The 26157-nt window shown below is 29.0% G+C and overlaps 1 protein-coding gene across 4 annotated transcripts; it reads right to left on the bottom strand.

Moving 5' to 3' along the window:
• Nucleotides 1–5: 5 nt before the first annotated feature.
• LOC100863798 (uncharacterized) lies at nt 6–23665 on the bottom strand. Of its 4 annotated transcripts, none has more exons than XM_012495695.3 (4): nt 23363–23665; nt 6861–7111; nt 1869–2116; nt 6–1185 (listed from the first exon to the last, which is right to left on the bottom strand). In XM_012495695.3, exons 2-4 carry the CDS (start codon nt 7107–7109, stop codon nt 1182–1184), a joined length of 501 nt encoding a protein of 166 aa, XP_012351149.1. In that variant the 5' UTR covers nt 7110–7111; nt 23363–23665; the 3' UTR covers nt 6–1181. The 4 variants fall into 4 exon arrangements, with proteins under 4 accessions (XP_012351149.1, XP_086771444.1, XP_012351145.1 ...); XM_086915318.1 differs by lacking the exon at nt 23363–23665 and adding an exon at nt 14906–15087; XM_012495691.3 differs by lacking the exon at nt 23363–23665 and adding an exon at nt 14490–14638.
• Nucleotides 23666–26157: the final 2492 nt, after the last annotated feature.

The following is a 26157-nucleotide window of genomic DNA, read 5'->3' as shown; positions in this document are numbered from 1 at the left end:
TCGAGTTTAAAATTTATCATTATATTTTGCATTTTCATTATAAAAAAAGAGTCTTGTTTCACAAAGCGATGTCATATTCGACATAGTGACGTATATCGTATAATTCTGCATCATCTTATATATATCACAATAAAATGGACGTGCGAATGATTTTTCGCATGTGGTATGTACATCGTGTAAAATGACAATCATCGAAATCATATGGCAAGCAAACAGTTAATCTCCGCTAAAAAGCCGCACGATTGTCCAAGCAATGAATTTTGGAACTTTTCCAGTTCCTATGCTCTTTTTTTCTTTTTCTTTTTTTTTTTTTTAGGACACCTATTTTTCATCTTCTATCCTTTCTCATTTCTCAAGGATTTTTTAAATTATTCATTATAACAAGAAATACGTTCAGATTTTGTTCAGATATAATACAGACGCACGAAACGTTATTATCGAAGATTCGTATTTGCTATTTTAGACACTCTCTAAATTAGCCAGACGAAATCAATAATCGTGTCCATACGGGTTCATCGGCAATTCTCTTGAAGTTTCGACAGTTCTGCAATTAGTTATCGAGTCATGAGTATTTCGTGCAAACATTTAGACTTGTCTCTCTCTCTCTCTCTCTCTCTCTCTCTCTCTCTCTCTCTCTCTCTCTCTCTTTCTCTCTGTGTAATAATAGGCGTTTTAAGGAAGGCACAATGTTCACATCTCCATTGACTCTTCTTTTTTTTCGTTCTTCCGTTTTTTTCGTTCATCGAGTTTCTTGCGAACGTTCGACGATTTGCCATCTTCGTCTTTTTCACCATTTGGAGTCCATCAATCAAATCGTGATCGTTAAATCAGTTGATGCTTCTACCACCTTCGATTCTACCTTCGACCGTGTATCGTTGTGTTGATACAGTGATAAATGCGGTGCCCTGTATGGAGGACTTGCTTGATTCATTGAACACAAATCTTTAATCTACTAAAACAAGGTCCAGTGCTACGACGAGATATAATTATCCGCCGTAAATGGTTGTTTCAAGTGCAACCCCTATCATTAACGGTACCGTGACAGTTACAACAAATGACGGAGTTCTTCGCACCCACTTTTGTACTCGGGCAATCTGTAGTTTGTATTGCAATACGCTGGACCTCCAGCACACCGCAAGCCTTTCGTTTAACTGCGATCATTATTGCTGCTGCCAAATATCTCACCTGGAATGGAACAAAATATTCAAAAAAAAAGGAAAAATCGAACAATGATTTAATTCTTTTATTGAGAAGTTTAAAAGTTTTGAATTATTACACATTGATAATTATTATACAACAATCTCATTGATAATCCTGTATTACTACAATTAATTAATTTTTATTCTTGCCCTCATGAATACTCGCTTCCCTTTTGATTTAAAAGAAAAATAAAAGAGAAAGATCTAATAGAAAAGAGTTTAAAAAAGACATGGAATCGTTAACAATACTCCACTTGTCTAAACTTGTCAATTCTTGTCAATTATTTGAGCAAAAGGTTCTAAATAGTAGAAAGTATTAATAAATTCTCTAGACAGGTTAAGCTAGATAGAGATTTATTAACTAACTCTGTGTATACTCGTCATGACGTCATTAAGTTTTATAGAATAACTAGTAACACTACTCGGAACAAGTCGAGTAGCGAAATCGCGTCATAGTCCCTCCCACATATATAGGAATTTCCTTTCTTTATTTCACCCCTATCTTTCAACAACAGACGTACAAGTTAAGTACTTCTCACGAACGATTTACGAGCGAAATTATTCATCCATTCTTTTTATACGTTCTCTAACCCACGTTAGAACGATCGATCGTTTCATTCAAGAGTGAAAATAAATCGATATGAACGTAAGAATAAAAATAAATTTTACCTCGCGTAAGGCGGCGGTGGTGATGGTGTAGGGTCCCTAGAAACGATCTCCACTGTTCTAGGGACCATGGTGTGCACAGTTGGCAACGACAACGTGCTACTATTGTTTCTAAATAGGTGACTAGGATTTAACTTGATGGCATCATCGTAGCTAGGTGGCGCATCCGTGACCGCCTCGTAATCTGGTGGTTTTTGTCTGGATACACTAGATGGTTCTTCGATGGAGATCACGTGGATCGGATCATCTATCTGAAAGAAACAGAATTATTCGAGCATCTAATCGAGAGAGAAATAAATCAAATGTAAATCGATGATCGATAAATTCCGATATTAAAGTTCTATCACAAGCGTCTACGAACAATCAACCTTTCGAAACTTGACTTTTCTTCCATACGAATCGATTCCATTCCATTCTTATCGTTTTAATATTTTATGACGACATTACACGTTCAACCGTAAGGATATTAACCCCGAAATGATTATTCTTCTATATATATCGCGGTTGGTCTATAGATATCCACCTACGTGTTCGCCTCGACACTCTTTAGAAACTTTATAGCTGGCCGGATCTAAGTCACGAAAGGGCGCGCGTTTACCGCAGAGTTACGTATCGTGGATACAGTACAGGATGAAAATAGCGACGGTTATTCGAGGCTATAAAGAAAGAAAGCTCCCCGGAAAATTGCATAATCGCACAGGTTTGTATCGTTAGGTGAATGACTGAGAATAGTACCAATTTTTCTTCTTCGGATTCGAATCGACATTTTTTTTTTTTTTTTTTTTTCTTTTCGCCAGATGAGACTGCGTTGACTGCACCATTTGCAGTGCAGGTATTTTGCAACGTTGGCAACGATCGCTTGGGCCATGCTGGCTCATAATGCCATTTCGTGACTATTTCTTCCTTGTTGAATTGTTTCACATGTAATAGTTTATTTATGCAGATATCACAAGTTTTTACCATTTATAATGTTATATTTCATCAAAATTGTAGAAGTTGCATTTATAAAAATTCAAGCAAGTGAGAATTTTTTTTATTAAATGAGCTGTTCGAAGAATCATCTGTTGGAAAAATTTTGTCCTCATTATGTAGAACCAGAAAATGAATGAAGAATCGTGAGAATAAATATATATTTTCATCTTATTATCTATTACTTCTTATATGATTCTTCTATGCTGTGAATATTACATAATAATATTATTTATAATTGTTAAAAATTTCAATGGATATCTTGATATATCATGTTATGTTTCACAATGATAATTAATTAATATTTTAAAGTAAATCTTCTAATTAAAAGTTAACGACTTATGATATAATTGATATTAAAGTTAAAATAATCGATAATTGAAGGCATAAATTAATATTAATGCATCATTATGAATATCTGAGAAACGTGTTGAATATAATATTTTTTAACAAATTATAGTTAAAAAAAATAAAAAAAAAGCAAACTTTCGATTACGACATCATCGCGTATTTTCTCATTAGTTTCATTAACCGATAAATAAATTCAACGTTTCGCCATTTTCCATCGTGTATAAATACGATAGAGAAATTCTATTTTTATTTCATTATTTCTCGTATATTTAGAAAATTATTTTCTAAATGTAATTAGTTTCGTTAAATGACATAAATTTTCAAATTCTTGTGTAAAAGTAATTGCACAAGAGAGAATTGCCGTCTTATCCTTCCATACATGTCAATTGCATCTGTGACACGGTAGAATAATTGAAGGATGGCCGTTGATAAATATAGATAGGTGCTTCCGGGTGAATATCCTTACGGCAATAGATAAGTGCACTCTAACTATCAGCGACCTCCTTTATACATCGAGCCGCAGATAGACCTTTGCATTTCTATTGTTTCCCCGTGTGCAACGAAAAGAGGAACGGCTGCTATTTTGAGCCGAGATTATACTACGCCTACATACCGTTTTAGAAGCAAAAAAAAAAAAAAAAAAGGAGAAAGAGAGAGGGAAGAATATGAGACAGTTTTCGAGATCAAAATTTTTGCACGACCAAGATTCGAGTGAAATGAAAGTGCACCTACAATGACACAGGAAGAACAAAAGATGTTACGAACAAAGATAGAATAGCGAGAAAATATGCGATAAAAAACTTTGTCTAATGAAAATCGGAGAACATGAGATTTCGATCATTCACACGTTTCAGAAATTTATATAAGTCTTGTAAATCAAGATATTATTCCATTAATCTCTTAATACAATAGAATATATATATATATATTTTATTTTAATTTGATAATCGTATTTCCTGTTATTATCGGGTAACAAGTAATTTTCTATAAAAGAATATTCTCAATATAAGTAATAAAATTTTAAAAAATAAAGACTTGTGTTTTGAAGAGAAATGATGTTAAAAATAGATTAAGTACACGTGCACTTCTAAGTAATAACTTTAATAGACCTTGATGTAAGTAGGCACATCTCACTTGCTGTTCTTACATACGTTTATAAACATGGTTAATATTGAACTTTATTAACATCATCGTATCATGTTACTAGTTTATTATGGATTACATATAAGTACCTATCGATTTATTGATTCTTATTTATCGATATTATATTTATTCTTGTTGCATGTTATATTTATTCTTAATGTCGCAATCAATTTTTTCGAAAAAACGAAGTCTTATTTAAAAAAATTCCTACTTTATCTTCAATTTACTTTGTTATAAAAAAAATCGTGATAACATTATCAAGATGGATTTTACACAACATAAATTTTTTATCAATTCTCAAGAATAACAAATTGAGGAAATTCATTCTTTGTATTTTCATCTTAGAATGCAATTTATATCTTTACTTTGTGCCTCTTATTATAATCATTCAATTCTTTTGAAATAAATGAATTATTACTTCTCATAACGTTAATTACAATCTGATAATTACAATTAACGAAGCATAAAGTAGTAGTAAATATTAAAAAAAAAATAACATCTTTTACATTAATTGATCACGAAAAAAATAAATTCCTCCATGACTGTCTGATAATGAGGTGAATTTTAAAAAGAATAAATTACTATATAAGTTTTATGATGCAATTTACTCGTTGAGAAGAGAAATTACAAGAATTAATCATCGATCGTCACGTTTGAAATATCGACTTTAATCGTCGTGCATAAATTTTCACTTCGAAAAAAATCGATCTGCACGAAAAATTCACGACAATTAACGCCGATTTACGAAAGGCCACATGGCGTATGTTAACTACTTCGAATTTATGGTCCATCAAACGATTTATGGGGTGAGATAAGAGGCGCAGCAACAATTTCGATCGTCCCATATTATTTTTATCTCGTAGCCTGTTTACAAACGCTAGGTAATTACGACTAAGTCGTATATACTATTACTCATGTCTATAGAGATACCGGTTCACGATCTATAATAGGGGGTTGACCCGAATCGATCTGAAAAACGATGTAATCTTCTGAGGTCTCAATCAAGAACACACGGTTTCGAAACCCTTAAACTGCGATGAAACGGTTAGTAAATCGAAACGCGGAGAAAGGACTTTGACGCGTGAAATGGAATCCTGTTGGTTCAATTGCTCTTTCAGTCGATGGTAATTATAGACGGTAACTAGTTGGTTCTTGAGAGATAAGAATTTCTCGATGCTATTTATGTGGGAATAATTATTGAATGGAAATGTTAGATTGGTAAGAAAGTTCTGTTATACATTTTTTTCTCATAAAAAGAATGATAATAATAAAAATAAATAGAAAAATATAATTCTTTCCTATATATTTATTTAATTGGATGCTGTCAAATTTTTAATTTCTCTCGTTAAAATATTTATTTTACAAGGATCTGAGCAATTCATGAATCTATTCATAGTATCTTCATCTGGCATTTACTCAAAATGTTATGTATAGGCTACACTTTGTCATTATTGTTGACTTAATAAACGAGTAAAATTTATTTGTAAAATTTTACTTGTTTTCATCTATTTTTATCCTTAGTTGGTAGTTTATCTTAGAGATACTGTACATGGATCAAATGTATCGATACACGTGACTAGTTCTTAAGTTGCTTGAAATATAAAGACGTGTAACGTAAAAGAAGAAGCATATATTTAATTATTGATTTCAAATTTTCTTGGAAGATAGTTGTTTGCACGGAATTAAGTTTCATTTATTCAATTAATCGAATAAAATCATACGATTGTAATTATAATTAATTATTATGATGTGTCTTATCCGAATTAATGATTTCAATTATTTAATAAAATCAGATAAATAATTATCAGATAAATAATCTTTCGCGCAATTGTATTAATATTATTGATGATATTTTATAATGCAACAATGTTGCAACATAAAATAAATTTCATTACTCAAAAAAGAAAAATTAAATTATAAAACAAATGAAGTCTGAATAAATTACCTAATATCTGTAGTAGTAGAAAACTTCCTATGTTGATAAAGGATAAAAAGAGATGAGGATATACCTACTCTATATTCATTACTTCTCTAATCATCTACTGCACAATCATTATACGATAAATTTTGAAATCAAATTATAAAAGAAAAATCTAAAAGTAGTCTAAAAATTACTATATTACTAAAATTTAAAATTTAGAATTAAAAAAAAAAAAAAAGAAAGAGAATAATACTTTATCCAACCATGAAATGGAATCTATTTTCGATCAATTTATAATTAATGATAATTCAATAAATTATTCTGTAGTGTTGTTCAGTTTTTAATGTTTCCTTACGACAAGGATCTATATCTTCGCTCAAAAGTTTTAACAAATTTAAATATTATTTTTATGTTAATTTTAATTTTATTACAACAAAATTCGCATAAATTGCAAATTTACAATATCCTAATGTGTTATTAATAAATAAAGATTTTATAAATTACGAGACTTTTAAGCCGGAATACATTTCTCTTGACTAGATTTGGCTAATCAGTCAAAAGAATAAAACGGTTATCGTGGCTTAAAAAAAAAAAAAAATATGAAGACTTACTTGTGCTGTGATTGGATGATTTGTGTGTTGTGTGTGCATGGCTGCCCTACTTGGCGGTGCGTGCAGCCAACAACACATTGCGGCACATATGAGAAGAGCGCCTGCTATTATGCAAGCAACACCGACATATCGTACCGGTTCGACGTAGTTCTCCGCGAGGCCTAACCAGTTTATCAGTGCACCAACGCAAAGGAGAACCATCCCGTACCTGTACGGACGCTGCGAACGCCGCGATTCCTCCAAGGACATTGCTGAAATTGCAAATCAGAATACAGATTAGTTTTGTAATTTTCCTCCAATAAAATTTTGGCGGGAAATATCTCAACTTTTTTCTGGAGATCGCTGTTTTCCCATTGAGGTATAGGTAACCTAAGAGTATAGTATAATCAGAAATGGGAAAGTTAATTTACTTTTCTTTAAGAAAAAGTGGAAACAAGGTAATTTTTTATTTAGAAATATATGAATGTATTCGAATTCTTTGATAATTGTAATTATAATATTATTGAAAGCTTAAAACATGAAAGTTTGGATCATTAAAAAAGTTAGAAAAAATAAACTCAATTATTCCAGATTTAAATTTTACAGCAGTTAGTATTTTCGAAAAGTGGAATCACATTTATAGAAAAAATATAAAGTTTAATCTATGAATACTAAATTAGACTAGACAATGTCATAAATAAGAGTAATGTTTACACAAAGAAACAAACGTTTAAAGTTTCAAAGGAAATTTCAAGAGAGAATTTTATTGTTTTATATTTCTTAGAATTTCAGAAATAGATTTGTGACTAATAAGTTTGTAGTAAAATAAAGAAAAAGTATATATACTGTTAGATCATAAAGATGAAAGAAACCGCTTTTTGATTACTTAAGTAAAGTGTAATAAACAAAATGTAATAAAAAGCTTTCCGATAATGAGATAAACCTTTAGATATAATTAAAAATTATTTATAGATATTTCATTTTCATAATTTGATTAAATTGATATATATATATACGTGTACGGAAAACACTGCTATTTATAGTGTTGGTCAATTTTAGAAAATAGAACTATATATAAAACCTCTGTGAGGATATTGCTACCTACTTTATTTCTAGCACTATGATATTGATTTGTACAATACGCGATGACACTTTAGATAGCTATTTTTCTGAACTTTGTTTCAGATCACACACAATGATGACTATACTTCGAACACAAGTAAGAGAAAATGATCGTCCATTTTTTTTTTTTTTTTACTTTTTTATATAGTCAATTTATTCAATCGTCAAACGCGATAAATAAATAATATTCTAAAGAGTCAAAGATTGATTTGAATTCTATATTTTTATATAGAGTATATTTTTATGCTTTCATATTTACATAAAAATGAGAGAAAGTATTATTATAATTTATAATATTTATCAGTTAAATAATAATTTTACTAATCCTTTAAATAATAATTTCTTTTTTGTATAAAATATCAAATATAAAATATTATATTATATAAATCTGAACAGTTCTACGATTAGTATCTAAGATTAAGAAATTTTATCTAGCTTATCTAGATCTAAATCCTCATGAATTTGAATTGATTCTGAAGTAAAGACAACAAAGTTCCACAATAAAACATTTATTATTCTGAAACAATGTTATACACATTGATCGTAATTCATACAATCAAAACGAATATAAAACATTAGAATCTCGTATTTTCGATACGTAAAAAAGTACGAAACTCATTCGTTAAAGTGGGTTAGTCGAACAAACCAATTTTTGCTGTTCGGCGCCATCGTACACTAGTGACGCACAATGAAATTAAGAATTACACGAACGATAAATAACGGTTTTAGAGAGAAGGCTAACCGTTCCAAAACGAAAGTTTATTTCTGTCACAAAAGCGTTTATTATCCACCGTCGCATAAAAAATCCAAATGACATTTTATTCCTGTTAAAACTGACATATCTTTTAATCAAGATATACTTTGTGTTTTTCCCAATTTCACTACTTTCAAAATGACACGATATCGTTCTATCCTTATCAATCTTTGCGATTATTTATATATCTGTTATCACAAATGATGTATAATATTCAATACGAATGTATTTCGTTTCAGTTCGCATGTTTGTTATAGTTGTATCAATATGATATTATCCAAAGATTATTTATATTTACAAATGATATTCATCGTTATTTTATCAAATACATATATTCAACTTCGTAATTTATATATACATTCTTTTTTATTAATTCTTTTAAATAAAAAAGAACTTTATCGAAGTTCAATGTTACTTGGAATTATTAAAAAAAAGTATTTAATTCTATAAAATTTTTTAAATTCCTTGTAATTAAATAATAAATCGAATAAATATAAAAAGTATCGAGTTGAATTTCGTTCAAGTTCAATGTTACCGAGTACGATCAAACGCTTGGTACGTTATTATACATTATTTGCAATTTAATTCAGATATGTATATTTAACTTCGTGACTTTCACGTTCTCTTACAGTGGTTTCGAATGAAAAATAATCTCGTGTTAATTACTCTTGATATCCGAGCAAACGTTGAAGTTTGCAGAAGTTCAATGACGCCGAACGCAATCAGCGAAAACAGCGCAAACACGATGAAATATAAATCGATCAGCAAGTTTGTTTTGAGTGAGGAAATATATTCATGCGTGGAGTAAAAGGCTATAAATATTTTTCGTCTACGAGAAGAGAGAGAGAGAGAGAGAGAGAGAGAGAGAGAGAGAAAAGTAGGGTGAACGAGAGAATGAACATAACGCGAAGGTAGGCCATCTCGACATCGGCAATCGCAACGATCGATATCTGTCACTACTTTGTACCGCCATATGCTATTTTAGAAATAAAAACCGATCAAATATTAACGTGGCATTTCGCTATCGCGAACAATGTCCTCTATCGAGGTGCCGATATTTTATTCTTTCGCACGAAATGCGAAAATTTCGCGTAATCGGAATAAAAATAATTTATTTATGACATTTCCATACTACAAGAAGTCGTCAAATGGGGATAACGATATCCCGTGAATTTAAGGAAAAAATTCTTGTGAAAATTACGGATAATGGGATTAGAACGAGATAAATTATTATTTAAGAATTATATTAAATTGATAAAGCTCATCTCAAGGAAGGATGAAATTATAAGTTATATAAGAGAGTGTAGAATATATATATAGAATATATATAAAAATATTTAATATTATTCATTACTGATGAAAGTGATGAAATTTAATTAATTTCGAAATGTTATTTAAATTGTATAATCACTCGAGTATTCGAAACATAGAATACATTATTTTTACAATTTGATTGAAAATCGAGATTGAGATTTTAACGATTTAAACTAAATATAAGAAAGTATGCAAAAGCATTCTCTAAATTGCATATAAAATATTCGTGTTTCATTCAAGCAAGTGAATTATAAAATTAGGAAAAAGAGAGTATTTCGAGCGTGCAATTTAAGAAAGATGAATGGCTGCAAATAAAAGCGTGATACACGGTCGAACAAGTGAAACGAAAAGAATTTACTTTCAAACTTGGATAGTATACTTTCTCGAAACAATTAAAAATAATTTAAACGCATTCGTCACGATTGCAATCGTGTCAAAATTGGACACACGTCATCGTGACCGTTGATAACCAATAATTGATATTGCAATATATTTGTACGTATCGTATATATATAAAAAAAAAACACTCTTCTTGAATCGCGAAATAATCAAATGTTATTCACGGGTGAAATATTATTTAGACGATTCGAAATTCATTCAGATGGATTTACCATTGAGCTCGTCCATATCCTAATATGGCACTCGTACACTCGTGTAAATCGTACTTTGTCGTATGTCACACTTCCCGTACGACTAAAAACTATATCTATCTGCGGCATACAGAGTTACGTCTTTATATCTGATAACGGGGCAGAAATCATAAAGATAAGGGATGATATTTTTGTAACTTATCGCCCAGTTGTCATAAATAAGTTTGCCTTAATACACGCGAAATGATTAATCAGATCGTTCCTTTCCTTCGTTCATAATATTATCGCGTGATTTTTTCGTTGATTTGCACGTGATTGAACTGAGACGATGACGTGATGAATAAGTAAAATCGATTTTTGACCGACATACATGTGAAAGACGAATAAAAAATTAGATCATATGACGAGATATGAATATTATGTTGCAACAGAATGAATAGTAATTATGAACGGAATTTTGTACATATTTGTCCTATTTAAATTATAGCGTTATAGTTTATTAATAGAAGTTCAGATGCACGAGGTTTTCTTTCCTTATCACACGAAGAGGAAGAAAATAAATGATTATAAGAAATTCTGTTTCCGAAAATATGAAAGATTTTTATCACGCTTGTATTAAAGATGTGGAAGCAATTTTTCAAAATTATTTAGGAAGATAAATATTCCGTATCGTTTAAATTTATTATTACTAATTTAAGAATGGTTCGAATAAATAATTTTAGTTATAATTTGACTATACACAAATAAACAGATAAAAATAACATCATATCTATATCGTTATGTGCAACATTATGACGTACATAATTATGAAAATCTGACACATGTTTTACGATGAAGGTTGAAAAAATAAAGATAAAGATCTTGAATTAATAGAAAAAAAAAAACGAAAAAAAAAAAATAAGGAAAAAAATTCCCCTTCTTATTAACCGTTAAGAAATACCTCTTGATTTTAATCGATTTTAATCGATTTTAATCGATACTACGATATCGTTCAACATAACCATGTATTATAATTTATATATTGTCTGCTTGTAATTTTCTTGGATATCGATAATTGATTATATACTAATGTTGATTATATACTAATTATTACATCTTTTAAGAAAAAATATTGCAAGTTTCGTTTACAATCGTTTTTGTATCTTTGAATAAGAAAACAATTTTTTATAAGTCTTATTTTGTTATTTTTATATCTCTAAATGCGAAACAGGTTTTTTTCTAAATAAAATCTTTATCTTTATCTAGAATTGCATACATCGTTTTAAAGAGAGAAAAAAAAGAAAAAAACAATGGGCATCCGTGATACCGTGAGTTGAACGTGTGAATTTTCCCAACAGTAAAATCGGACTGTGCCAGTCAGACATGTCTTCTGTCACGGTTTTATCTCCAATTCTTCCTGCGCATAGCACGACCGAGCCGTTATTTTCGCTGCACTGCAAACTCAGTAATTTTTTGAATGAGAAAGAAAATATTTAGTTTATACATCAGCAATATTTTTTTTTTTTATAGGAAAAAGATAAAACATAAACTTAACTGTGCAATCTAATTACGTAAGAAGAATTATCGATGGGCGTGGATATATTTGACAAACATGTATAAGATCTTTGCTTTTAAAAACCAATCCTCTTTCTTACTGGGTTTCGCTTTAATTGTATCTCTAAGTGTCGTAATCGAAGATTAATTAATTCAATGAATAAATTATTCGAGAAAAACAAAAATTATTAATGCCACAACGATTCTTTATATTCTCCACAGATTTAATAAGGACTTAATAACCGTTTAAATAACTGTTCAATTGCAATCAACATGCAATGTATCTCTATTAATATATCTCGACAAGTTTACAATTATGGTTTTTACAAAAACTGTCGCAAAAATGGTCGATTATAAAGATCTTATGAATAATTTATCGTATCTTATTGGCAAGACATTAGAATAAATAAATAAAGAAATATTCGACTATTATTTAAGAAAGAAATAAAAAGGAAAGAAAGCGTAAAATCAAATTAAATTTCTTATCAACTTAAATCAACGAAAAAGATTACATCAGACATCGTACTAAAAATCAAGTTTTTTTTTCTGATGAATGATGTTATTAAGAATGTCCAAAAACGAATGTTCTGAATTAATCTAAATAATTTAAATTAATGTATACGTCTAACGCGGATATTATGATATCTTCTTCATAGATCTGTAATTTTGATTACTTTTAATTGTCGTTTAACTTCAAATTATATGATGTATGAAATGATTTATTCAAAAATACAGCTCTATGATAATGAACGAAATGTAATATTAATATCATAATATAATATCGTGAAAATTGAAATATTATGGTATTCTAGCATCATAAAATTGTTGCGATATTATAATATTTTGATATTATAAATTTACATTATAAAATGTGGATATTACATAGTAGCAAAAGGAATGTATGAAGAAGGAATAACGATTTGAAATAAAAATGACAAATAATAAATCAATTTATTTGAAAATAAATACAATTTATTCTGCCAAATGAATTAATAAAATTAATAAATTGTTGAATTATTATTTGATCACAATTTTATTTTGATCGATTCTAATAATTATAATGTTGCAAAATGTATGTGTTACTACGTACAAATGTAGAAAACATATTTAATAGATAATGGACAATAATACTAATGTTATTTTAGAATGTCATTAAATTATCATAAGGATATTACGAACTGATTAGACTGCGGTGTAATATTAAATTAATATCCCCTATTTTTACTAGCTATTCGGTTGATAACACAACAATGGCTCGGCGCTGGGAGCGATGCAAGATAAAACCTTGAGTAATTGCGCAATGTATAAGCAGCCGTGATAGATTGAAATGAATGAAGTGCGTTTATAATAACGACAGCGGTATATAGTAGACTTACGAGTGATTTTGAACGTGGAAATTATAACAGTACTATAACTATTAGGATAAGCATAAGTTAGGATAAGTTTTATACTTGATGAATGATAAATTTCAAATCTATTAAAAACACGGAATAAAATTCTGTATCAAGAGAAAATATATAATATAAATATATATATATACATAATATATTATATAAATTTCATAAAATTTTTCCGTGCGATTACAATATATTTAAAATATTAATCGTATACGCATACATAATTAATCACAAACCAATTTACATATAAAATAAATTGCACATTGCAAATATATCCAATTATATACAAATTGCATAAATTTATCTGTACAATTTTTTCTCTCAAATAATAACGAATCAATTGAAAAAACGATCGTTGATTAAATGTGATCTTAAAAATCTTAAAAAGGTTAAATTCGCAAACGTCGCAAAAGAGATCAAAGAATTTGCGTTTTTCATTATTCCAGCAGGAATATATCATGCAATAGTACACGTGCGCGCACGAAACGTGATTCTTAACGTAATTCCTGAGAAACATGAGTGAAATGCACAGTTCACGAACCAGATCAGCGGATCTATCTTTACATCGAAATTTTCTTCTTTCTTTGGTTTAACTATTCGCCATGTGTGCATGATCGATATGATCACATGTCGATCATGATATGCAAAATTTTCATCAATATGAAATATGCAACAGTTTATCATCACTACTAGTTTTGTTCCATCGCACGAACGATAAAGCGAAATGACACGAGGATTAAATAGAACGAAATATGACAAGATAAATTACATAACGTTTGAGACGATAATGGTCGTGAAACACATTGGAATCGAGATTCCCCCAACAGTTGCAATTTCTAAATGACGCATGCAATGGTCACGTTGGCCGAGAAAATTCCCTCATGCATCTATAAATTAAATGCGCTATTGCGAAGCTAATTTTTTTAACAATATCGGATACCTGGTACTATTACATTGGGAAACATTTCTCGTCAATTCCCGATATACATCCCCATTAAAGTCTTCGATATGTAAATTTATTCTTCTTTAAATCATGCGACGTTCAACATATTAACAAGAACCGATATATCCGGAAGCACAGTTAATCGAATCAACGTAAGATGTTTATTGGATCGTTCCGCACGACAAATAAACATCAATCTTATTTTTGTTTCTGGAACGGGAACACTCCACATACATTTGGCATTCGCATTATCGTTTTAAGTGGAGGGGTTTCGAATTAAATCAACCACGCGTAGACACATTGTTAATCGTAAAAATAAGAGGGAGAGAGAGAAAAAATGTTCATATATCTTTTTGCCAATAATAACACAAAAATATTTCGCATCGTTCCTTCGACATCTGCAAACGACTCACCGCGAAACACTGGGATTTTAAGTGGAGAAATTGCGAATTAAGCCGACCAGACGTGAACACGTGACCCTGCTCGTTACACTCCAAAACAAGGAAAATGATTTTCACTCGTTCGTCATTCACGAATAACATGGTACGTCATTAAGCGTCTTTTCAAGTGGAATAATTTTGGAATTAAAACACGAAGTTTCTTGAAAATGAGGAGAGAGAGAGAGAAAAAATCGGATTTTTCTATCACTTCTTCGTATCTCGTATCTCGCGTGAAACACGAAACTTCCCGGACGAGGCAGATCGATCCGCGTGCACACTTTCTCGCGTTTCGCGAGCGAAGCGTTATCGCGCGTTGTGCGCCGCTCGCGCGAGCGTGACGTTTCAACGCTCCTCTATATTTAATACACACGATCCCCCGCCATAAATTATTCATGTAACGTTTCCCTGCCGTTTTCGACCGACGATTTCTGTCGATCGTTGCGTCAACGGCGTTTGCAACTGTTACATGGTTATCGGCCGGTTACATGGATTAACCTTAACCCAATTTCACACTTTATGCCACTCTGCTCGCTCCGAAAGAAAAGCAAACGATCGAATTTGCTTAGATACACGGCGAACTGATGGCCCGTTTAGTTGGTAAAATGGATAAGCCTTTTCAAACGATTTGTTGATACTTGTTGATGTTGAGCGAAGTGGAGTGAACTTGAGAAATATTTGGATTTTGTGTGGATTGTCAGATTTTTTTTTTTTTTTGTATAGATAGATCAAACGAGATTTAAACGTTTGAGTTAAATTGTATAATTTGAAATATTTTTTAGTTACTTTTTATTTTGTTTGATTTGTGTTTTATACTGATTGAAACGATCGGAAGATTAGCATATATTTAATATTTAATTAGGAAGTTATTCTCTTGAATTAATTACAAAATAAATAATTAAGTGTTTATTTACATGTATAGTCTTTTTTTGCATATTCAATAATAATAATGAACAGCCAAGGATATTTTTTTATTATAACATATTTTATTCGCAATCTTTGAAAAACGAAATCTTTATGTGTAGCTGTAAACATTATTTCTAATTCTTGATATCCCTATTTTATCTTCTATATTATATTAATGAATATAAATAATTTATATTATTTATTTTTATTTCTTATGTTTTTGATTCATGTTGATTATTTGATGTAATTATTATAGAAAAAATGAAAAAATCTTTCTTGAGTGGAAACGATTGATATAGCTATCGATTATATATCGATTATATTGTATAAATATGAAAATTAATGCTTTCGTTGCAATTTCCGTATTTTTCCTAACATTGAATTTCTATTACATTTTATCGATGTCAATAGATACAAACTTAAATTGTTTTTTTGTTTTATCAAGAATTCAAGTGAATGACGATAGTAATTTTTTGGATCCATTTTTAAAAAATAAAATTCTTCATTTTTGCGGATAAAAAATTATATATAAATATTTTAACACATTATTTCTTCGATTTTTCAATTATTTGACATGATTATTCGCAATTTTTCATTAGCATTGTTACGATTTTAATTAAAAATTCATAATAGATTGCGATTATAATCACCGATTATATGTCATTTGATAAATGATTGATGGTGATGCTAATCAATAATTATCAATATTGCTTTTTTACTCCACGTTTAAACTGCTTGATTGCAAGCAATTTAAAGTTGATAAAACTAGCGATTATGCCGGTGAAATGTCAGATTGGTCTTATTACAAAACTACTTTTTCTCGGAATTAACACAATTCGCGCAACTTCATGCTCGATGAGATCATTTCTGAAAACAGTTTAAATTTCATCAAAAACACAATTTCGAATAAAGTCACGCCACTCTTCTAAATATTGATACCGGTTTCATAAAATTGATACAACTTCCGAACGTTACGATTCATCGTATTCAAATAATCACGGATTATCAATTACAACCATGTTCCACGTGTTTTATCGCGATTAAATATTTACGAACAACCATAAATATTTCCTTCAACGAATCGATTCATTTATAAGAAACAGACGCGGTATATATAAAAAAAAAAACTGTATCGCAATTGTTACTCAACGATATTACAAAAAACTTATTGAAAGATAATCGTGCAAATAAACATTTTTTCGATCGTTGAATTATCAATGCTTGTCACTATGTAATGATAGTAAATGCAAGAAATCCTTTGAACTTTGATCTCCGTCACGTAATGCAAAACAAATACAATCTCACGCAATATTTGCTGTAAGATTCATAAGTGCATATGCTCGAAGGTATGAAATACCTTGAAAAAGTACATAAAAATATTTGGCGAATAGGATTAAAAGCGTGGAATTTCAGAATCAAATTATCATCAATGCTATTTTTCTACGATAACAATTTATAATCATTATAATATACGGATGATTACAGATAAATATACAATAAATATGGAAAATATAAATATAAAATATGTACAGAATTCAAAAAATATTTTCAATATTATTTTTAATTTCTAATAAATAATGAGCAATAGTCGTCTTATATAAGTTTTTAATAAACATGATTACATTTTTTCTTAATCTTTTAAAACAGTATAATTATTTCGATAAGTTTATCGACAAATATCTCAAAATTATAACTTAATAATAACATTGCAATTTTTTAAAACGTAGTTAATCGAAAATTATAATGGTTAATTTTTCGAATTTTTTTTTTTTTGCAATATCATTGATAATATATTTTTATTATGTTTTTTGTTTTTAAGAAATAATATTTCTTAATAAATGACAATAATTTTGAATGAAAAAAGGCTTTGAATGAAAATTAACCGATAAAGGTCATCATTTCTAATGTTAATTATTTATACAATATTCATAAAGCAAAAAATTTTGTTTTTCGAATTGCATTCATGAATTTGTATTAACATATGTAATGCAACAATCGCGTAACACGAAGAGGAAAAATTGATCGATGGTTAAATTCGATTAGATTCATCGCCCTACGAACTGACCTTACTCTTGGTGACGAAAAGAAGCAAAGAGGAAAAAAGAATATTTATACTCGCAAGCATCATAAGCAATGAGCTTACGTCATTAATATCGAGAATTATCGCCAACTCAATAGTCAAGATCATGGCTCTCGTGAAATCAGTCTCTCGAGTCTCGATTTCGTGCCAATTGACATTTTTCAAGGATCGAGAAACGAGAAAATCACAAGAGGATTAAATGAATGATAGATTCACGACAAGTATCGCTCTTAACTGTTTAAATCATGATACTATAGTAGCACTTGTATTAAAATGCTGTTGTGACATATATTTAGAATCTGATATCTTAAAATCTAGAATGTTAACTAATAAGAAATTTTATAGTATATTGATAATAATTTCTTTTATAAGATGACAATGCCTTTGTATTTTTGTATACTAGGGAAACAAATGATAGAAATAAATAATATGAATTATTTTATAATTGATTTTGATATATTATATTTTAATTAGTAAAAATATTCATATCTAAAATATTTATTATTTGCACAATTTTTAAATATTTGAGATAAAAATTGCGAAAAAAGAAACAGAAATAAACAATTTAAGATTGAAAGAGATAAACATAATATTTGCTAAAGACACTTCATCTATCTTGGTATTTGTTTTTTCATTAATCATTGAAAAAAACATGTACTAGCTTTTTTATTATATAGCTTTTTCTTAATTGTTTTCTTAATTCCTACAGTTTTACATATAATGATATAAAAAATATTTCACATGCATTGAATCGATAAAAGAATTGGAAGGATTTGATCTTTATCTAAGAATAAACAAAATGTTAAAAAATAAAATTTTTATTATGCGCTTGATTTATTTCACATTAAAGATGTGACATTGGCAGACACTTTATTGAGCGATGAAGTCACATGAGCGGATGATTCTCTCTAATTATTTTAAGCAGCATACGTGCACGTTAATTCATTGGTGAATAGCTCAAACTCTGATTGAATAGAAATTACTTCATTTCTGTTTTAACTCAAGTAAGGTCATTTTTTCTTACCATGCAAATTAACGTATTTATCGTAATATGTATCTCAGATTAATATTTAAAGATTACAATAAAGCTTCATACAATTATATAATACTATATCAAATTCTACATTTTGACCTATATTGTTCACAATTATATATGATATTTAATTACAAATAATATCAATGCGATATGCTTTGTTTTTATCGCCAACAATAAATCAAAAAATAAACGAAGAGAAATATTATTTAAATCGATCATTTGGCGACAAAGAATTTCAACTCTATCGCGTCAAAAAACAACAATCGCTTATCTTGAAATGGAAATTTTTGTTAAAAACACTTTAGTCGTATTTAGATATTGTATTTCTTTCGAGATGATTTTCGTTAACGCGATAAATATACTTAAGGCTTCTTTTTATGGGAATAAAAACAAAATTGAGAGAGAAGACAGAAGAAAAAAAGAGAAGAATAAATAAAATAAACATTCTTTGTTTCTTGGATAAATAAAAGTTGCAGATTGTTAAGATGAAATTTTTCGACAAATTTTTATCCGATTTCTGCAAAACAAGTTGAAAAAATTTGAGTTATAATCAAGAGCAAATATTGTCTTGGAATTTTTAATATTATTTAAATGATGAATATAATCTTATCTAATTGCTTTTTATTTTTGAATATAATTAATTAAAAGATATATCAACAAATATAAACATTGTTTTACAATATGACGATCAATGTCTTCAATTATAAAATATCATTATTAATTAATAAGTAAACAATATTTTAAATACATTATTTTGAATTTTTTTAATTTTCAATATTCAAAATGTTCAATACACTTTTATATGTAATAATTAATTTTTTAATGCTGAATATGAAATATGCATTAATTTATATTTGTCGAGATTAATTCTTTTCATTACTAATGATATTTAAAAAAAAAATGAGAATCTAAAAAATTATTGTTTTCATTTCAAAGTTTTCAAATTCAATATAAGATTGAATTTTTCTATCTATGACTATTTCATTGTTATTTTTAAATTTGTTAATATTTTAGAAATGATATCGAATATACTGCTATTTGACAATCTATACATATATACATAACCTTGAAATTATAGACTCAAACTAAACGTAAAACGTTCATATATTTATACAAACGAAAGTGTTGGCTATCAAACAAGCCTTAGTTGCCGAGGTTATTGAATTCGATACTGCTTTACGATCGATCCTTCACTATTCTTGCTATCTGTTTCATTTATCATACACTAATGAAGAAATTTATCAAAATAATTTAACCTAAAATGATTAATTATTTAATTTTATCTTGTTCGTTATATTTTCATATAATTATCATAATGAAATTTTCCATAAAAATAATTTTAATAATAAGCATATTGATTCTTTCAAGAATTGTGACTCATAGGCTATAAAGACTATACAAGTATAGAAAAGTATAGAAAAAAAAAAAATTATTTTAAAAATGTGCAATATTGGTAAAATTTCTATTTTAACTATTTTTATCTTTATAATATTAAAGGAAGGATATTTGAAAAGTTAAAATATTGATCATGAAAAAAATTAATAAAATAATTATACGAAATGAACATGTTTCCCAGCATTAAGCACAGTTCTTATTTTATCAATGCATATAGTTGAAGGCATGTTATATCCGATAATCTTGATGTAACGATATAGAAATTGTGAAATAGTGAATGGCGATTCTACATCAATCGTGAATAATTCTTGCTTCTACGTATCTGATTTTCCATTTTGATTTTTCTTCTTACAAGTATTAATTGCAAAATATTGAACAGAATAAATTCAAAATTTTTAACTGATAAACATATTTCAAATATGTAAATGTTGAAAAAGTCGTACAGGAAATAATAAATAGCAATAAAGAATAATTAATTAATAAGATAAAAGTAAGATTAGGAAATAATTTGAAAACTAAAATCTATCGGAAGAAAATGATCATTATTTAAAAACGTTATTAGATATTATAATTATAATAATTAGCAATTGCAACATTATTATCAAAGATATTGCAGGTATATACTAATCAACTGTAGAAGAATACAATTTTCATCTTATTATCATGTACTTATCGTCCATACTATTTGTCGATTTAATTAAATTATCATACTAATTCTAATTTTCTTTCGCAATTTCGAAGCGTGCTCTCTGATTTATCGTTAATAAAAATATCAAATTTACTATACTTATCACATGTTTTAGATCCACAATACCGAGTTAATTATGAAATAACCAACTAATAATTTTCTTTACATATTTTCAATTGTGATATATTTACCTTTGAAACAAAGTTCTTCTTACTTTTTGTATATTTCTATATTTTTATATTTCTTGTCTATTTCTGATGATTCAAAAGTATAATATGGTTTTATAAAGACATTGAAAAATTTGTTATCAAGCTCCATTTTATGCTAGTATTATGATAATATGATAATAATAGATATGATAATATTTATCAATGAAATAATGACAAATTGAAACTTAGAATTATAATTGTTATATATATATGAATATAGAATTATGAAAATAACGAACCTAACTTCAAATATAATTTTTGATAATTTTTAATAAAAGGAAAAATATATGAAAAAGGAATCGATATTCGCCATAGACATTCTCCTAATATATCACATTCTCCTAACAATTTAACTACAAATAGAATTTGAATAGATAAACGCTTTTCCTGACTTTCACGTTTGAATTTGTAAACACAACAAATACGAACGTGTTTCACAAATTTCCTGGAATACTTCAAATATTATCAACATGGGATTACAGAAAGACAATAACAAAGGATAATCTCTTCGACAATTAATATCTCAAAAACGGAACAATAATGTATTTTAAAATATTGAAATACATACGGATATCATTACTTTAATCACACCGTTCTTTATAAATTAATAAATATTTCAAATAGATATCATTTCTATAAATTTTGTTGAACATAATCTTAATATCAGAGCTTGAATTAATTTTTTTAAAATAATAATAACTCGTAAAACAGGAAAATTAAATACTAGGCTACTGTAATAACAAGAAAAGAAAGCAAGAAATAGAAAGTGATGCAAATTTGCAGACAATTTATCCAACTTCTCAGAAATCGAGTCACGTTTCTAATCGCATTCTAAAACTTGAAGTCTCATCTTTAGAACTTCTATCGAAACTATCTATTTTTTTCTACATCTCCGTTCTTCCGTTCTCTTTTTTTCCTCCTTTTTATTTATTCAATAAAATCAAAGATGCGTCATGCTCGTGGTATATTCCCAATTAAAGACACGTGACTAAGAGATGCGCCAATAATCACGTGCGTTCAATCAAACGTATGTAACCATGTTAATAATAATTTTCAAGATATACTGATAGACAGTCTCTACAAGAAAAAAAAAATAAGATAATATTTACGAGCAAGCTGTTCACCATGGAAACGGTAAAAACGAGATATATATGAAAAAAATATGCTCAAGATTGCTAATTAGTCGTTTTGCAATTGAAATATATCCGTGTCTACGACCAATCGCGATCGCGCATTCATATTGCATCGATTCACGCCCTCGGAATCAAAAATGTTTTCCATTTTTTTATACGTTATTCATTGGAATATTCATCGACGTAAAAAAAATTTTTTTCCAATTTTTTTTATTTCAATCGCAGCACAAGTAATGACACAGGCTTGACGACATCGTGTATTCCATTAATTCGTGAAATAAATCGCCACGATTCCTAGATACATTGTGTGTAATTGGCAACGTCGGCGAAAAATCATTGCACCATGAAAATCCTGTCTGACCACTTTCAAGAGTGCGTCCCTGTTTACCGTGGCGATACATGTCGATGATAGTCTTAATTCCTGTTTAGAACGATCGTATCCGTATCCGGATCAATGACTGATAATATAAATCAATATTTCCTATATCGATTCGTTTTATCGCGATTACGGTTATTCTTATTTCTTATCTGTCTCGTCATCTAGGGAAGCGATTATTAGTAAACGTTATAAATAGCTTTTTAGAAAGTATTTTCTAAATAGATGGACAATCACTGTTCAACCGTTTACTTCGCGAGAATTGTTCATTTTAATGTTTCCATGGATTTTCTTAACAATGAACTTTTCACGTCTTAAGTAAAATGAAATAAATTAAATAGATTTAAGTGATCGAATAGGAAATAATATAATTTAGATCAAATGTGTCATTAATATATTTAAATAATACATTAATATATTATTTAAATTTGAAGTAAATATATATAAAATTACGATATCACATTATCAATTAAAAAATCTTCGATACAATTCACGTATAAAAGAGCCGATCAACAATACGCAAAATGTTAAATTAAATTCGAGACCGAGTTTCTGTCATGAGTACTCTGAACGAGGTTCGTGAGAGGCAGAAACAATGTCCGGCACTTACCTCTGGACTGAATGTGGCTATCGACACGCTGCGTCTTGACGGTTCTTTATTTTCACTGTTCCCTCTCACAAAACTGAAGATCAACTGACTCACTCGTCGTGACGTTTACGCGATACAAGCTTTCGCTGCTCCTCTGTGAAATCGGAGATCGATCTGTGCGCGTTCGATCGCAAACAACCCCCACACGACGACACCAAGAGAGCGCAGCTCCCACACGGAGAACTCGCCGCGGACTGACGCGATTCTCGCTTCTGCACGCTGTCTAACCCACGCCAGCCAGTTTTACCGGGCCAAGAGTATAGCGGCGAGAGTATAGCGCGTGTCATTGATGCGAGCGCAGACGTTGCTTTCATTCGGTGCGTGGGGAACCCGGTTCTTGAACGTCGCGATACACTTCATGGACGACTCATTTTCTTTTTTTTTTTTTCGATTTCGTATGGATTCGTCGAATTTTGTTCGATTGATGAGACGCGTACCGTATGTTTGTTGACGGAATTATGCGTAATCGCGCGGTTTCCATGAAAAGTTGTGTTGTTGTTATTCCGAGCGTTGTTCCGTGGTTTTCTTAAAGGCGACAAAGGCGTCAAATGGTGGATTGACGGAATATGGAAGGTGTAACGAGGTCGGATTAAATTATGGAGAATATGAGTAATTTATTGACGAATTTATGGATTCATGGTTGCTTCTTATTGAGGAATAATTAAATGTTACGTAAAAAAATATGTGATTGAGTAGTAGTATCTTTTATATTGTGGTATTAGAAAAAATAAATTATTGTAGTTGAGATGTTGGATCTATTGGTTCATTCGAAATTTCTTTGTTTCTTTGTTGATATTCAATACACGATTACTTTTATTAATGTTAATAGTTATAAGATTTATTCTTGGGAATTAATTGAACAAGAGTTATATAAAAATCTTGTAAGATATACAGAATTGCACACAATATTTAATAAATATAGGTTTACTAATTTTTTTCTGATATTTTAATGTAAAATGAGTTTATTTTTTCATCACGACATTTTGTTAATAACTAAATTATTTAGCTGAATCAATATAATGATAGAATAAAAAATTTATGTACGATAAGGAATATGAAACGTAATTTGAGAATGTATGATTTACGTCAATTCATAATTGACACACTTGTGTAAATGTTAATGTTATAAAAGAAAGTTTTATGCTTTATTACGATTGTTGTTTATTGATATTGCGATTCATATATTTTTTTTCTCAGATTTTTTGAATCGATACAAATAACTGTATCCACAAATTGATTCTTTAATTGTTATTATTGGATATTTTACACTTACAAGTTATATCATATTCCGATCATATTAATTGAATGATTTTCAATTTTTTTTTTTTTTTTTTTTGCTTAATTTACATGATTCAATATTGATAGAGTTAAGTAGGAATACAAAATTTTGAAAAGTTTCCAGAAAGACCTGGATTATTTCAAAATCATTCAAAAAGTAAATATCACGTGAGGTGTCTTGTATTTCATTTATATCTTTATATCATCAGAATACCTCTGTAATACACGTGTACACATGTAATTAGAAATGCACAAATGCAATAAAAATTACAGGATTTAAATCTCGGCTCCCATCATGTTTCGATACACGTGTGTTTGAATACACGTGGAATAGAAACCTTTAGCGATATGTGTCTGATTTTGATTGCCTGGAACCACTTACTGCTTAGTTAAAATGAAAGATATAACTGACTTCGCAAAATTCGATGCAGATAGACGGTTTTCAGAAACTCGATATAAATATATATATATATTTCATCATACGATGCAATAAAATATAATTATACGCACTTTTACATCATAATTAATTATATTATGAAAACAGAAAATATGATGTCCTTTGATCTTTCGAAATTTAATATACGCGTATTCTTTTTAAACATTTACTAATACAAATGCATATTCGAATAAAAACTTAAATAACGAACAAGGGGTCAAGGATAGTTTAAAACTTGAACTAACATGAAAACTTTCTTTATAGAATATATATAATATTTAATATGTTCGATCAATTCCAAGTTTCACGGAATATCCCACATTTTATCATTATTCAAATAAAAGAAAGAACATTAAAAAAACGTAAAATGTACAATCTTCTATATATATGTACTAAAAAAAAAAAATTGTGTATTCAGTAAATTGGACATGATTATTCTTCAAAAATAATATTCTCTATTTCATCGTTTCGTAAAATAACAAAAAGTGGCGGCAGTCTCTTATTAACAAAATTTACTCAATAAATTGAATACGATAATTCTTTCTCAAAAGAAAAAAAAAAACAATTTTTTTATACAATCTATTCACTTTTTTTCTATTTTTTCGAACACCTCGTGCACGGTATACAAATATTTGCAAATATATGATTCATTTCAGTTTTTATTGATAATAATTTTTTTAACCGACCATTATATCTCTCGGACGAAGCTCGAAATATTATCTGAAACTGCAAACAAAGTCACGGGAGATAAAGAAACGAAACGACTTTGCGTTAATCCGGCTCTATTTCTACGTTCGTGTGCAACATTGAAGCAACGTTGAAGCACGGCCAAGAGCGCAGGCATTAATTTCAATTTATCGTCTATTACCACTTCTCAGTTGACCTGTGCCATCTTATTGCGACGAAAGATATCGAGATATTTGTTTCTCGTTCACCGAGATCGTGAACAATGATAAAAATAAAAGAAAAAAAGAGGGAGGAGAGGGGAAAAAAAAAAAGGAAAAGTACACGAAGAGCGTAGTGTGTATCTGATGAAATGAAG

The sequence above is a fragment of the Apis florea genome, unplaced genomic scaffold, assembly GCF_048593485.1.
Source record: "Apis florea isolate Af1SG1 unplaced genomic scaffold, ASM4859348v1 contig_3772_pilon, whole genome shotgun sequence".
Lineage (NCBI taxonomy): Eukaryota > Metazoa > Arthropoda > Insecta > Hymenoptera > Apidae > Apis > Apis florea.
Note: the sequence above shows the minus strand (reverse complement) of the source record. Positions and strands in the feature narration are given on the sequence as shown.

Coding starts and splice junctions, on each gene's coding strand:
- LOC100863798 (XM_012495692.3), bottom strand. CDS start 14,514: ATGTTTCCCAATGTAATAGTACCAG. Junction 7,112..14,489: donor TCCCAATGTAATAGTACCAG/GTATCCGATATT, acceptor TTGCAATTTCAG/CAATGTCCTTGGAGGAATCG. Junction 2,117..6,860: donor ATCATCCAATCACAGCACAA/GTAAGTCTTCAT, acceptor TGTTTCTTTCAG/ATAGATGATCCGATCCACGT.